The 16,996-nt window shown below is 42.7% G+C and overlaps 1 protein-coding gene across 3 annotated transcripts in view; it reads right to left on the reverse strand.

The window, feature by feature from the left end:
• Positions 1-16,996, reverse strand: part of UQCC1 (ubiquinol-cytochrome c reductase complex assembly factor 1) — a 109,462-nt gene that overhangs the window by 34,003 nt on the left and 58,463 nt on the right. For all 3 annotated transcript variants that reach the window (XM_055373390.1, XM_055373392.2, XM_055373391.2), the window contains one exon: positions 10,403-10,511. In XM_055373390.1, coding sequence (XP_055229365.1) covers positions 10,403-10,511 — 109 coding nt within the window. The remainder of the gene's footprint in view (positions 1-10,402; positions 10,512-16,996) is intronic.

The following is a 16,996-nucleotide window of genomic DNA, read 5'->3' on the forward strand; positions in this document are numbered from 1 at the left end:
GAAACTATCTCTGAGCCTTAGTTTCCTCATCTGTAAAATGAGGCTAGAAATGTTACTAATCTCGCAGGTAAGACTGTTGCAAAATGTTATAAAATTCAAATGGTGCTTGTAAAGTGCATGAAAAAAAGAAAGTGCTCAATAAATGTTAGCTACTACTATTGGGGAACTCTGCTTCTGAATTATGCTGAAATCCTCAAGTTTCACATGTCGTTAGCCCATGCCTAGACCCTGCTCCTCTTAGCGAGGAGAACGGTAACAGTGGCAACAAAGACACTCGAGTTCTACTCTTCAGTGTGTCTAATTTGTACGCAGCTCTTCCAGAGCCAATTTCCCAATCATCTAAATGATATAATTAGTTTAGGAGCAGTGGTTCTCAAACTAGAGAGCTGGTGAAAAGACAGACTGTTGGGTCCCACCCCAGTTTTCAGAAGATCAAGGGTATGCCCTAGAGCTAGCATTCTTTTTTTTTTTTTTGAGACAGAGTCTTGCTCTGTCGCCCAGGCTGGAGTGCAAATGCACAGTCTAGGCTCACTGCAACCTCCACCTCCCAGGTTCAAGCGATTCTCCTGCCTCAGCCTCCCAAGTAGCTGGGACTACAGGCACATGCCATCACACCAGGCTAATTTTTGTATTTTTAGTAGAGATGGGGTTTCACCATGTTGGCCAGGCTGGTCTCAAACCCCTGACCTCATGATCCACTCACCTCGGCCTCCCAAAGTGCTAGGATTACAGGCTTAAGCCACCACATCTGGCCTGAGCTAGCATCCCTAACGAGTTCCCAAGCGATGCTGAGGCTGCTGGTCTGGGGACCACACTTTTAGATCTCTGGATCAGATTATTTCAGGGTTCCTTTCCAGTTTAAACAGTCTAAGATTCCCCAGTAACATCCAACAGATGCAGCACTCAAGTAATAAACACTGCTGTACCATGCTGAAATAGCCTAAAAACTAAGTTCTTTTCCTAAGTAAGAGTGGGAGGCCTGGGAGGCTGAGTATGAAGTACATGGTAAAGACTAATTTTAACTTCTGAACTAAGCAGATTGAGAAATCTAAGGCAATGGTGGAAACAGGAAGAGACTGTCCCCTTATCCAACATGTTGGCCCCATTTTAATTTATCTTAATCCCACCTTTCTGCCTTTTCACCAGACCCCTCCCCCTCACGGTCTCCTCTAGAAACACATCTAGGTGTCTCCTGAATTCATTTATTGGCTTTGCCGCACACAGTATAATACCGCCTTTGTTAGTCTCCTGGCCCGGCCCCTTCAAGCACGGTGTTCAGTCTCAGTGTTCCTCTACCCTTAAAAAAAAAACACAACCAAGGAATCTCTGAAAAATAATTGTAAAATCAACTAAGGCAAATTCAGACGATGTAGAGACACTCAGACTCTAAACGATGGAAAAAGAAACAAATTCAGAACATTGTCAGCATTCTCATGTCTTTTTTTTCCCCCTTAATCTCTATTAGTCCTGTTGAGTAGGAAGTCTCTGCCGTATTGGATTAGAAATTGAGTAAAAGAGGCCTCAGGCTTGGGAGTGCACTGAAGAAATAAATGGAATGCCTTTAGATTCAAGAAAAGCTGTCCTCTTGGTCTTTGGCAGTCCTTGGTAATAAGACAGGAGAAAAGGTTTCTTTCTTTCAATTGGAAGGTATCATGGTACAGTAACAAGGACACTGGACTGGAAATTGGTGTAATCTGGCCTTGGTCCTCATTCTGCTATTCTCTAGCTGTATGACCTTGGCCAAATCAATGAACTTTTCTGGGCATCCATTTCCTCACCACAGAAATGAGAGGGTAGAACCTTAACCAGAAACATGCATTAGAAATCTTTTGGGGCCGGGCACAGGGGCTCATGCCTGTAATCCCAGCACTTTGGGAGGCCGAGCGGGTGGATCACTTAAGGTCAGGAGTTTGAGACCCACCTGGCCAACATGCTGAAACCCCGTCTCTACTAAATATAAAAAATCAGCCGGGCATGGTGGCATGAGCCTGTAGTCCCAGCTACTTGGGAGGCTGAAGCAGAAGAATCGCTTGAACCCGGCAGGTGGAGGTTGCAGTGAGCCGAGACCACACCACACAACACTGAACTCCAGACTGGGCGAGAGAGCAAGACTCCGTCTCAAAAAAAAAAAAAAAAAAAATATATATATATATATATATAGGGAGAGATTTTTCAAAATGCATATACCTGAGCCTCTTCACAAACTCAGAACCGCTGAATAGAGAACCTCTGAGGCACCCAGTCTGACATTCCAAGGTTCATCCATCCTATAAAGCAGATTAAGTGTATAACCAGGCTTAAATGAGAGCCAGGGAACCCATGAGGCAGGGCAGAGAAAAACCGGACCTTTTTCAAAGGCGGAGGGTGGTTAGAGAAATTGAATCCAAGTGTAATCAGAGAAGATCATTCTTCAGTCAGTATTTGGAAGACAGGGCTAGCCAGATGCTAACAAAAGAAGCAAGTATTTATGTTCATCCAACACATATTTGAGCAGTGACTACGGTAGGCATGTGGTTTAAGACACCAGAAATCCAAGAATCCTTATCCCATCTAACAGGAGTGACCTACATAAACCATGAGCACACCATGGTAAGTTCAGAGAAGGGAGTGGCCAGATATATTAACATTATTGGTGAATACTGGAAAAAGCTTCTTGGAGGAGGTGTTATCCAGCTTGTGTCTTATAGTGCCATGAGCAGACAGGGGAGAAGACCAGATCAGACGGAATAGCATGAACAAAAGCCTAGAGGCATAAAAGAACACAGCACACTTACGGCACCAGTGAAAGTCTGGCATGAGAAGAATATGTATTTGTGTGCATGCACTTGAACTTTTTTGGAGGGAAGGGGTATGATTTGTTGCAGATTAAACTAGAAGAATGGGCTGGAGCCAGAACATGAATACTTCTTTTCTCTCCAATTTTTTGCTTTGAAGAATTTCAAAAAATTTTTAAAGGATGTAAGAGGAATACAACAAAAACTCATATAAGTTGTTTTGAGATCTGCAACTTCAAATGGTTCAGCAAAAGAAAAGGGTGTGTATATGTATGGGTAGAGATAAAGCAAATGTTGCAAAAGATTCAGCATTTTGCACAATCTTAGATGCACATCTTTAGATGCACAATTTTTTTTGCAACATTTGTTTATCTCTATCCATACATCTACACATCCTTTTCTTTTGCTGAACCATTTGAAGATAAGTTCCAGATATCAAAACATTTTACCCCTAAATACTTCAATATGTATCTGCTAAGAACAAGCACGTTCTCCTATGTAACTACAAGGGTTCTATATGCATCCTTACCCACTCTAATAGGAGGGATCTATATAAACCAATAATTACAGCACATCTCTGAAGTTGGTGTAGTGCTGCAGTAACGCAGAGTCCGATGTGCCACTCAGGACGGGACTGGCACCCTGACTGTATGCACCTATGCATCTGACCAGTTGTAAAACTGCTTGAGGCACCTACTCCTCGAACTCTTGCTACCTCTTAAGGCCTAGGGGTAGGAAACATGTGCAATGAAAGGCATGTATCTACCAGAGGTACATGTTCAGTAGGACCCTGCTTAAATTCGCAAGCCAACCCCAAAATGGAATTACTCTGACTTCTTAGAATTTAGCCTTCTCTCCCCTAATAACTGACTATCCACTCCAACAGCTCAGGCCATTTTAGAAACTTTCAAAAGAACAACTGGTATCTGAGAACATGTATTCTTATTTCATGGCCTCAAGCCCAAGGGACTGTCCTTTAGTTACACTCACACTTTTTCCCCCCCACCCAAGCTGGAGTGTAACACTGTGATCACAGCTCACTGCAACGTCAAACTCCCTGGCCCAAGTGATCCTCCCACCTCAGCCTCCCACAGAGCTGAGACCACAGGCATGTGCCACCATAACCGGCTAATTTTATTTTTGTAAAGATGGGGTCTCCCTACATTGCCCGGCTAACTATACCTTTTAATGTGCTCCTTGTCTTTAAAAGCAGTGAATTTTAATTCTGACCTAGAGATGCAAAACAGTAAAATTTTTATATCGTAAAATAGAAGAGGTCTGAAAATTTCTGTAGGGAAAGAGAGGCGATTTGGTTACAGGTGGTGATTACAGAGGCCTGAGAGGAAATTTTCAGAAAAACTAAAGCCTCCTAAAATGTAATGGCTTTGTTAGTTTAGAAAGATAAAATACCAGCCGGGGGTGGTGGCTCATGCCTGTAATCCCAGCACTTTGGAAGGCCGAGAAGGGCGGATCACCTGAGGTCAGGAGTTCGAGACCAGCCGGGCCAACATGGTGAAACCCTGTCTAAAATTACAAACATTAGCTGGGTATGGTGCACGCCTGTAATCCCAGCTACTCAGGAGGCTGAGGCAGAAGAATCGCTGGAACCCAGGAGGCAGAGGTTGCAGTGAGCCAAGGTCGCGCCACTGTACTCCAGGCTGGGTGACAGAGAGAGACTCCGTCAAAAAAAAAAAAAAAAAAAAAGAAAGAAAGAAAGAAAATAAACATAATATACCCTATGTATAACCTGAGGTTTTTAAAAAATCAAGTAATTCCATTAGAAGATGGAAAAGTATGGGAAAAAGGAACTGAACAGTTGATGGTGGGGGAAACGATTTATTTCCTTTTCTTCCAATATTTAAGACTAACACAGCAAACAAATATCCTCAGAATAAAAAACGGTATCTCCCTGCCCCACTTTTTCCAGTACTTATTCTGGGCCTGCAGGACTGGCTTCTTTCATTCTTCAGATAGTTACTGGGCACCTATTCAGGAAAGGGGCAATAACAGGCACTTTGGAGACAGATGTACGTGATCCTGCACCACAGGAATTCACCTGGAAGACAGTCAACATAAGTGAATGACAGTGATACAAAATAGAAAAAGTAAGAGCTGGAAGAAGGGTAGATATAAATCATTAAGGTACTTCCTTAGGGGAAACTGGGATTGGCTTCCAGTTAGCTGTGGAAGGATGTGAAGGAATTGAGGCTGGGGTGTTAGGGCAATCTAGGTGTATGCACGGAGTGAGCAAAGACACAAGACAGAAATAGCAAGGAATTCAGCTTGGCTGGAGTGAAGGGTATGTGAAGCGAGGATGGAATGTGATGTTCACTGAGTGCTTACTAAGTGCCAGGCACATGTGCTAGTAGGTTTCACATATTTAAGGTTCAAGAAGAACTAGGGGAAATGAGTTTGGAGAGGTGGTCTGGAATGTGATCGTAGAGGACCTTACAAAGCAAAATGGTGGTTCTGAGAAGCAAGGCAGAATTACACAAGAGTCAAGTTCAGCCCACAGTTCCTCCATTTTTCCTAGGCCCTCTGCATCATCCCATCAAGCAGCTCTGCTAGAGAGTGAGCAGGGGACCATGAGGTGACAGAAGGTGCATTCTTATTCCAGAAGTCTCACTGAGGCAACAGGCATGCCAGGGACCGCTGATAAGGGTAAACTGTAATTTCTCAACTACAGCCCACTCCCATCCCTTCCCATCTCTGTCTTGGAAAGCTTGAGCCTGCTCATTGTGAGCCACAAGGTGGAGATGTCTGGCAGGGCAGAACTGAGAGGAAGTCGTTTAGCCAGCCTAAGGTTACCATTAACACTTTGAGCCACTGCCGTGAGCTAATTTTTATGTTTGTTTTTTAAGTTTGGTTGAAATGTCACAAATGGAAAAATTAAGTAAAGCGCCCTGGTTAGCCACAAGACTGGACACACCTGGCTGCAAACCCAGCAAAAGAAACTTACTTCATTAGTAGGAGAGGCAGAGAGTGAAATTTACATCTGAAATCTGCCTGCACCAGGAGAAAGTGCTGAGGCCAAAGGCGCTGTCTGTTTTTACAGCTGTGTCAAGACTTAGTTCTTTACTCTTACCAACACTCAGGAGTGCGGCAAGGGCCCAAGGAAAAATGGTCTCCAGCCTCTTCAGCTGCAACTCAGCTCACAAAGATTTTTAAGAAGCAGTTAATGAAATAAAACTAGACCAGATGAGGTGATATAATGAACTTTATTTCCACAGCTAATTTATAAGTTTAAATCCCAAATAATGTTTTTTTAAGTCAGAACACTCTAAATTATTGATGTGATTTTTGTAACCTCAAATTTAACACCTGCTTTTTGTACCAGCTTCAAGATGATATATGAGTCTGCTCCATTTTTCACAATAGTTGGGCTCCAAAAAGTTGGTGAAAAGCAAATTTTTGTAAAATAAAAAATTTCCCACCAAATCAGAATAGAATTCTAATTTCAAAGGAGTTTTTGATGCAAATTTATTATTCATCACTAACTCGAAAGTGGCTCTCTTATTTCTTGATCTTCCACACACCAATCCACTCAAAGCAATCACCTCTAAGTTTTTGGAATGAGAAAAATCACTACTACATTGATTGGTTTTATAAATTCTACATTTTATATGTTTTCTTACAGAGGTACACCTGGGATGCCAAATAACACAGAGATAGATTTGCAAATTACCACCTTCAAACCATAGATTTTCGAGCTGAAAAAAAGCTGAAAACTTGGGGCTCATGTAGTTAGGCCTCCCCTGTCCCCACCTTTCTTTTAATACAGAAACTGAAGCACAGAAGAGGAAAGATTTGCCAGTCAGGGTGAGAACCAGGCCAGACTGGCTCTACACTGCCTATTACTTCTCCCTAGCCACGTGTCCCATTTATAGGTTGTACACACACGGAAGACTGAGATCCCCTCAAACACACACATGCACTCACACTCATCCATGCATGCACTCACAACCCAGTGATTAATATACAATTGTCTTGCCTATATAAGGCGTGTCTATTTATGCCATGAGGTTAGAAGAAGGTATCAAGTCAACTATAGCAGAAAGCAGTAATAGTAATTCCCCAACTCTTCCAAATCTCTATTATTTTAAAACCATCATCCTTTACTTATAGTCTTTGTAACTAAACTGGAATTTGGGCACTTCTCTTCATGAAGGCAATTTAAGAGCCTGTATTGGGGGACCACCTAAGACCTTGCTATTGTCCCCTACCCCACCCTGCGTCACTAGCAACATCCGCATCACCTGGAAGCTTTTCAGAACTGTAGATTTTCTCACCCCTGTCCTGAAACTTACTGAATCAGAATCTGTATTTTAACAAGATCCTCAGGTGAACCGTAGGCACATTAAAGTATGAGAAATGCTGATCTAAAACACTCCCTTATGGGGCAGCACCCTATCTACAACAATCCAAATAGAAAAAACGGCTGGATAAAATGCGATAGGGGAAAAATTCCCCTAATTCCTGCAGGACTGCACTGATATACACTTGGATCAGATACTAATAAAGCAGGTATGATTTATCTAATAAATGTTAGCTTAAAAAAGAATTCCAAAGGCTGGTATTCAATATATTCATTTATTTGACAATTATTTATTCATTTGACAATTATTCAATGTTTACTGCATAAGCAAAAAACTGAATAAGATGGTTTTCTGCTTTTATGAAACTTACAGTTAAGTAGAAGGGACACTGCATAAGAAGTAACATGGGAGAAGTCTCAAGTGTTGACTACTGTGATGAAGAGAGATGGAGGTCCAGAAGGAAATTCAACTGTGGCGAGAGGCAACTAAAAGGTTCCTGCAGTCCAGGAGTCAGCAACCTATGGCTCATTAAGCTATTCAGGATAGAGACAGCTGGGGCCCATATGGCTAGTGAGACAACTTCCAACAGAGTTTAGTCAACAATGATAAGAAGAACAGGTTCACTACAGGAAGAGCTACTGCGTAACTGCCTGGCAGTCAGCCAGGGCTTTGGCTGACCAGGAGGTATCTCTGGCCATCATTAAATAGGACTGAGACTGCCAACACCACCTTATGTCCACTGTGCACTGCCACAGAGTTGAGTGGTAAGTATTGAGGGCATGTGGGAACATTCAGCTGGATGAATACCTTAAAGGCTGCTGATCTCACTCTGGGCAGCTGTGATATTGTGATATATATAGTTGGTCTTCAACTCCCTTCCTGGCATACAACTCCTAAAATCTTTGGCCTTTCCAAAGTGGTGTCATTTTGTATGCTAATGATTGGTGGCTGGCGCACTTACGTAGCTTCAGGGTAGGGGCTGGTCACTGAAAAACCAAGGGAGGATTAGAAGGTTAGGACTTTCTGTCCCATCTCCCAACCTCCAAGGAGGGCAGACAGGCTGACTGATTTCCAATGGCCAGTGATTTAATCAGTTGTGCCTACATAATGCAGCTTCCATAAAACCCTTAAAAGGACTGGGTTTGGGGCACTTCCAGATAGCTGAACAGGTGGAGGTTTCTGGACAGCTGCACACCAGGAAAGGTATGGAATCTCCTCACCCCTTCCCACATCTTGTCCTATGCATCTCTTCATCTGTATCCCTTGGAATATCCTTTATAATAAACCGGTAATGTAATAAGTGTTTCCCTGAGTTCTGGGGGCCGCTCCAGCAAATTAACTGAACCAAAGAAAGGGGTGGGGAACCCCAATTTATAATCGGTTGGCCAGAAGCACAGGTAAAACAGCCTGGAGCTTGCAATTGGTGTGGCAAGTTGGGGGCAGTCTTGTGGGCAGAGCCCTCAACCTGTGGGATCTGACACTATCTCCGAGTACACAATGTTGGAATTGAATTGGGTTAGAGGACACCCACCTGGTGACCTCTCTCCACAATTGACTGCCTGTTTGCTGTGTGGGGAGAAACTCCCACAAATGTGTCACAGAAACCTTCTGTGTAATTGCAATTGAGTGAGAGAGCTGAAAAAATACCTTTTTTCCCTATATTACACAGCAGCTACGACAGAAAGAAAGCAAAAAATGAAAAAGGAACCAAAGAGGACGATTACAAAGACAGCTCTCAGGCGAAGGATACGCATCAACTCAAAAATGGTTACTTTTCTCCTTCCTTGAAGGTAAGAAAAAATAACATAAAAAATAAAAAAGGTTACTTCTGGGGAGTTAGACTGGGGGGAAAAAAGACACTTGTTTTTTAAACTCAATACTTTTTACTCTTTGATTTCTATTCTATGAGCATATGTAACTTTTATAATATGTCCATAAACTTTGTTTACTTCTCAGTCCACAGGGAGAACTTTGCCCTGTAATGAAAGAAACCAAATTAACCCATTTCGTGACCCAGTCATGGTTCTACTTTGGATGCTCCCAAGCTGGGAGGCATGAAATGAGAAGTAACAGGGAACTACAAGCTACTAAAACGTGATCTAGATACACAAAATACACAACATAAACAAAATAAGATACTATTGGGAGGTGAAGCCAGCTGGGCTTCTGGGTCGGGTGGGGACTTGCACCAATCAGCGCTCTGTGTCTAGCTAGAGGATTGTAAATGCACCAATCAGCATTCTGTAAAAACGCAACAATCAGCGCTCTGTGTCTAGCTAGAGGATTGTAAATGCACCAATCAGCACTCTGTAAAAACGCACCAATCAGCACTCTGTAAAATGGACCAATCAGCAGACACGGGCAGGGACAAATAAGGGAATAAAAGCTGGCCACCCTAGCCAGCAGTGGCAACCCGCTCAGGTCCCCCTTCCACACTGTGGAAGCTTTGTTCTTTCACTCTTCACCATAAATCTTGCTGCTGCTCACTCTTTGGGTCCGCACCACCTTTAAGAGCTGTAACACTCACTGTGAAGGTCTGCGGCTTCATTCTTGAAGTCAGCGAGACCACGAACCCACTGGAAGGAAGAAACTCCGGACACACCATCTTTAAGAGCTGTAACACTCACTGCGAAGGTCTGCGGCTTCATTCTTGAAGTCACGAGACCAAGAACCCACCAGAAGGAACCAACTCCGGACACACTATGATCTGTATAACCAACTATATTCTAGTGTTTTGGTTTCATTTTTCTATTGTCATTACATCCCATGTGACATATATATATAATATATTCCCCTTTCTCAGGTTAATTATTAAATGTACTAATGTACATTTTCAGGAGGTATCTTACCAGACTCTTCTAGGTTGCCAGTGATCAAGGAGCTTGAGTTTCAGTTCCTGAGGACAGTGCAGGCCCCATACCAGGGCCTCCCATCAGAACTAATTTATAGAAGGACTGGTTCAAATATTGAACCGGTGTCAAAGGTATAGTATCCTTAACTGGATTATCATTTGATTCCCTCCATTCACCAAATCCATCCCTCCTATCACCACGATTTGGGCTTTACAATCCCATCTCCATACAGGATGACTTCACACTGACAAATCACTATAATGTGTACAAACACATAAAGTATCTGTGGAGTATTAGTTTCCACAGAGGCAGAAAAAGTGACTTTAGCGGAACTGCCACTTGATATTAGGCAGCATTTCACAGAAATCTAAAAGCAGGGCCATTTTAGAACAGATAAAACTCCAAACTCAAACCCTTCTCTGGAATTGTCCAGGACAAGCATCTGACAGCACTCACTTACCCCCATGACTCTGCCGCGCTGCTGAACATCCTCCCACATAAAATGAACTATGATACGACACATGTACTTCCCACTCCGGCCTTCCTGCTTCATTCGGACTAGACACATCCTGGGTGGGAAGAAGACAAAAAAAGTCTTGGCTGTTTGCATTTTTCACATCACACATTTCCACTGAAGGTCTCCTCATCTAAGAGTGAGTTTAGCAAAGGGCACCAAATCAAACTGGAAGTGAACTTTTTTTTTTTAAACTTTTACTGAGATATAACAAAGATACTATTAAGTGTATAAATCTTAAGTGTACTGCCTGATAAATTTTTATGTATTATACATACACCCACACAAGCACCACCCAGATCGAGATACAGATTATTTAGGGCACCTCTGAAGGCTCCCTCATACCTGGAGGGAACCACATTTTGTTGTTAGAAGACAAACAAGTCTGAATCCTTCATTTTACTGATGAAAGCAGGAGTCCTAAAGACGGAAAGTAATTTGCCCAACACCAGTTTTATATCCGTAAAACTGGGTATAGAACTGTGCTGTCCAATACAGCGGCTCCCCTGTGGCTATTGAGCATTTTAAATACAGCTAGTCAAAGCTGAGATGTGGCACAAGTTTAAGATTTCAAAGATTTAGTTGAAGGAAAAGAATATAAAATATCTCAATTTTTAATACTGCTTTCATGTTGAAATAATATTTCAGATATACTGGGTTACATACAATCTATTAAAATTTGTTTCTTTTTACTTTTTCAAATGTAGATACTAGAAAATTTTAAATTACATACATGGCTTGCGTTATATTTCTGTTGGACAACACTTGTCCAGAACACAGATCACAGAAAGTATTATGATTACATTTGTGTAATTATCCAATTGTTTCCCCCCTAGAAGGTAAGCTCTACTGAAGATAAAGATCAAGTCTGGTTTTTGTCAACATTTTATTTCCAGGGCTTAAGTACAGTAGGCACTCAATATACACTTGCTGAATAAATAAATGAACAAACACCTACGGTTAGGGCCAAGTTTAGGACCTTTTCCCCTATACCACATTTGCCTCTAGTCAGTCCAGAGGGCTTTCTGAATAATCAAGACCTCACATAATCTAAACATACAAGAATTATATTTTATTATATATAGGAATATAAGCAGGGTCCCCAACTTTTCAAACCAGTTCCTCATTTCATGCATGACCATAGTTCATTCTTTTTTGGTTTGTTTTTGTTTTATTTTTTTTTGAGACGGAGTCTCGCTCTGTCACCCACGCTGGAGTGCAGTTGCGCCATCTCGGCTCACTACAAGCTCCACCTCCCGGGTTCTTGCCATTCTCCTGCTTCAGCCTCCCAAGCAGCTGGGACTACAGGCGCCTGCCACCACACCCAGCTAATGTTTTTGTATTTTTAATAGATACGGGGTTTCACTGTGTTAGCCAGGATGGTCTCAATCTCCTGACCTGTGATCCACCCACCTCAGCCTCCCAAAGTGCTTGTTTTCTCCTTTTTGAGACAGTGTCTCATTCTGTCACCCAGGCTGGAATGCAGTGGCACAAACACAGCTCACTGTAGCCTCAACCTCCCGGGCTTAAGGGAGCCTCCTGCCTCAGCCTCCTGTGTAGCTGAGATTACAGGTGTGCACCACCACGCCCAGCTAATTTTTTATTTTTTTGTAGAGACGGGGGTCTCAATTTGCTGTGCAAGCAGATCTCGAACTCGTGGGCTCAAGACTTCCTCCCACTTTAGCCTCCCAAAGTGTGGGGATTACAGGTGTGAGGCACCGTGCCTGGCAGACTATAATTTTTGTTGTTTCTCATTAAATAGCTTATTAAGCAACTACAATAGGATTACTCACCTAAAAGACAATTCCTGTTATAATTATGGAATAGTTAATCCAACCTGACAATTCTATATCCATACACAATTGATCTTGCCAATTAAAATCTACCAGCAATAGTATGGTACAATGAAATGATTACAGCTTGGCCTGTCTCAACATCTTTGTTAATAACTAAGATGGAGAAAAGAAAACATATTTACCAAATTTGCAGATGACAAGAAGCTGGGCAGGAGAACAAATGTGCCAGATGATCCAACCGTGAACCAAAAATACTTCAACAGGTTGAATCTAACAAGACCAACCTAATGGGGATAAATTTAGGATCCTGCATTTGAGTCTAAAAGAACAACTGTAAAAGTACAGCACAGATAAGTCATGCCTACCTATGTGTGAAAAGACTTACAGGCTTAAGTTGATATTATGTGCTCAGTAGGAATCAAGAGGATAACAATGCTGCCCTCCAAATTAATGTGATTTTAGATACAGTAATGCAAATATAATACTATCAATGTGTAAAGTGAGACTTTTGTTATACTCAGCACAAACCAGAACCTATTTGGAATACTATCCACAGTTTTGAACATTACATTTTAAGAAATAGGAGGACTGGAAGTATCTTAAGAAGACCAGAAGATATTTAACCTGGAGAAAAACAGGAAAGTTGACTTAAACATTGTAGAAAAGCAATTAAACTGTTTACCAAAGAGAATCAGGTCAGGCCTGGTGGCTCACACCTATAATCCCAGCATTTGGGAGGCCAAGGCAGGAAAATCACTTGAGCCCAGATGTTTGAGACCAACGTGGGCAACACAGTTGGACCCCGATTCTACAAAAAATATGAAAATTAGTCAGGTGCCGTGGTGCATGCCTGTAGTCCCAGCTACTCAGGAGGCTGAGGCAGGAGGATCCCTCCCAAAAGGTCAAGGCTGCAGTGAGCCACGATGGTGCCACTGAACTCCAGTCTGGGTAATGGAGTGAGACCCTGTCTCAACAAACAAACAAACAAACAAACAAAACCAAAGAGTTAGAATCAGAACCAATGGGCAGGCCATAGAGGGAGAAAGATATAATCAACATTGAACAGCAAAATCAAAAGCTTACTAACAGGAATGTCTAAAGTTTTGTTTTTTTAATTTTAGAGACAGGGTCTTGCTCTGTCACCCAGGCTGGAGTGCAGTGACACAATCATAGCCCACTGTAACTTCAAACTCTTGGACTCAAGCCATCCTTCCACCTCGGCCTCCCAAAGCCCTGGGATTATAGGCATGAGCCACTGTGCCTGGCCTGAGTGTCTGAAGATTTGAATAATCAAACTGACAACCTCAAAAAGTAGAGAATTTGCCTGTCACTGAGAAGTGAATCAACGCTTGGTGGGAACTCGGGTATCTGACAGAAGGTTGACAACATGACCGGGTGCAGTGGCTCACACCTGTAATCCCAGCACTTTGGGAGGCCAAGGCCAGTGGATCACCTGAGGTCAGGAGTTCGAGACCAACCTGCCCAACATGGTGAAACCCCATCTCTACCAAAAACACAAAAATTAGCCAGGTGTGGTGGTGTGCGCTTGTAATCCAGCTACTCCAGAGGCTGAGGCAGGAGAACTGCTTGAACCCAGGGGGCAGAGGTTGCAGTGCCAAGATCGCACCACTGCACTCCAGCCTGGGCGACAGAGTGAGATTCCATCTGAAAATAAAAAGAAGGCTGACTACATGATCCCAAATGAGATTTACTGATGTGATTCAAAACCTGTAGGCCAGGCACAGTGGCTCACACCTGTAATTCCAACACTTTGGGAGGCCGAGGTGGGTGGATCACCTGAGGTCAGGAGTTCAAGACCAGCCTGACCAACATGGTGAAACCCTGTCTCTCCCAAAAATACAAAAAATTAACCGGGCGTGGTGGTACAAACCTGTAGTCCCAGCTACTTGGGAAGCTGAGACAGGACAATTGCTTGAACCCGAGGGGTGGAGGTTGCAGTGGGCCAAGATCGCGCCACTGCACTCCAGCCTGGTCAAAAGAGCAAGACTCTGCCTCAAAACAAAAAAACAAAAAACCTGTAACCTCTGACCCCAGGTAGTGCTTAAGAAATAGCACTTTGTAGGCTGGGTGTGGTGGCTTACACCTGTAATCCCAGCACTTTGGGAGGCTGAGGTGAGCGGATTACTTGAGGTCAAGAGTTCAAGACCAGCCTGGCCAACGTGGTGAAACCCTGTTTCTACTAAAAATACAAAAATTAGCCAGGTATGGTGGCGTGCGCCTGTAATCCCAGCTACTCGAGACACTGCAGCAGGAGAATCTCTTGAACCCGGGAGGCAGAGATTGCAGTAAGTCAAAGATCACGCCACTGCACTCCAGCCTGGGAGACAGGGCAAGACTCCATCTCAAAAAAAAAAAAATAAAAGCACTTTATGACAATAATGAAACAGGTCACAGAAAAAAGATTTGGCTACTTTATAGGACACAGAGCATATTCCACAGCAGAAACAAACCGGGGAAAAGTTCAACAGTCCTTTTTCATAAGACTTTTCTAAAGTTAATCAAATCCCTCATGTCAGCCTCTCACCTGAAAAGACGCTGTGTGTTTTGATGCTTAAGTGTTGTCAGAGGCCAATTCATCAACAGCAATAGTGAGGTAATGGAATTCTTCATTTATTTGAAAATTCTGTAGTTTGTTAATACACCTGCCCTCTGAGGTTTAAAAGGCACAGATTTTCTCAGACCATAAACTTTCTAACTGTATCAACATGGGATGAAGTGTTTTTTGTTTCACAACACAGTTTGTTCTATAGCCCTTACAGATAACAGTGGGCTCAAATGGTTATCCAGTTGAAAAGATAAGGCAAAATGAAGACACTTTCAAAATGGTGACTGACAATTCACTCAATGAACACAGGAGTTCCTATTGTGTGAAGGTGTATGGTTGGATGCTGTGGGGATTAGAGTGATGGCTAAAATTAGAACCCAGCTTTTATGGAGCAGTTTCCTCTAGGGGAGATAAGGTACACCACACATCAACAGCCCTAAAAGGGAATGCCATAGATCTCCCAAGAGAAGAGTGCAATGGAGTTTAAAAGGATGACTTTTGGCTGACTAGAATCAGAGAAAGCTTCATGGAAAATGAAACACTGTACCTGGATCTTGGAAGGATAAGCTGAAGTTGAACAGGTTGAGACAAAAGACAAAGGGAATGTCCAGCTGATGGAATGTTCTAAGCAAAGGCAGGGCCATGGAAGAGTTCAGGATGTTAAGGTAACAATGAATACCTAGATTGTGGGGAGGACAGGGTATAGGATGCAGAAAACTGAAGCCAGAAAGGTCATGAAGAGCTTTGAAATGACTTGCTAAGAAAAAGTATGGACTTCGCTCAGCAGAGAGTGGCCAGCTACTGGAAGAAGATTCGCTCCTTAGCACTGACAGCAGATGAGTCTCTGAGAAGTTAACCCTTTCTTCCCAGCCTCAATCCTATAATTAAATATACAAATATCACCAGGGCTGGAAAAGGACAAATTTGGTGAATATAGTCATGTACCACATAACAATTTTGGTCAACAAGAGACCACACATATGAGAGTGGTCCCATAAGATTATAATGGAGCAGAAAAATTCCTATCACCTGGTCTAGATGATCCTGACCTGGTAGAGGCCTAGGCTAATGTGAGTGTTTGTGTCACAGTTTGGTTTTTGTTCTTTTTTCAGAGACAGGGTCTCACTTTGTCACCCAGACTGCAGTGCTGTGATACAATCACATCTCATTGTAACCTCAAACTCTTGGACTCAAGCTATCCTCCTGCCTCGGCATCCCAAGTAGCTAGGACTACGGGTGCACGCCACTGAGCCCGGCTAATTTTTTAAATTTTTTTGTAGAGGCAGGGTCTCACCATCTTGCCCAGGCTGGTCTCGAATTCCTGGGCTCAAGTGATCTACCTTGGCCTCCCAAAGTGCTAAGATACAGGCACGAGCCACTGCGCCCAGCTCTATGTCTTAATTTTTAACAAAATTTTTAAAAGTAGAATAAAATTTAAAAAAACAGAAAAAAGGTTACAGAATAACAATATAAAGAAAGCTATATAACGTGTGCTTTAAGCTTAAAATGTCAGAGTCAAAAAGTTTTTTTAGGTTGGGCACAGTGGCTCACACCTGTAATTCCAGCACTTTGGGAGGCCGAGGCAGGTGGATTACTTGAGGTTAGAAGACCAGCCTGGCCAACATGGTGAAACCCTATCTCTACTAAAAATACAAAAATTAACCAGGCATGGTGGCGCGTGCCTGTAGTCCCAGTTACTCAGGAGGCTGAGGCAGGAGAATCGCTTGAACCCGGAGGTGGAGGTTTCAGTGAGCTGAGATCATGCCACTGTACTCCAGCCTGGGCAACAGAGCAAGACTCTGCCAAAAAAAAAAAAAAAATTTAAATTAAAAAGTTTATAAAGTATAAATGTTACAGTAAGCTAAGTTTAATTTATTATTGAAGAAAAAATTTCAAAATAAATTTAATGTAGCCTATGGCCAGGTGTGGTGGCTCACACCTGTAATCCCAGCACTTTGGGAGGCCAAGGTGGGAGGACTGCTTGAGGCCAAGAGTTCAAGACCAACCAAGGTAACAAAGTAAGACCCCACCTCTACAAAAAAACGTAAAAATTAGCCAAATGTGGTGGTAAGCATCTGTAGTCCCAGCTACTGAGGAGGCTGATATGGGAGGATTGCTTCAGCCTGGGAGGTCAAGGCTGCATTGAGTTGTGATTGTACCACTAAATTCTGGCCTGGA

Source organism: Gorilla gorilla, chromosome 21 (assembly GCF_029281585.2).
Source record: "Gorilla gorilla gorilla isolate KB3781 chromosome 21, NHGRI_mGorGor1-v2.1_pri, whole genome shotgun sequence".
NCBI lineage: Eukaryota > Metazoa > Chordata > Mammalia > Primates > Hominidae > Gorilla > Gorilla gorilla.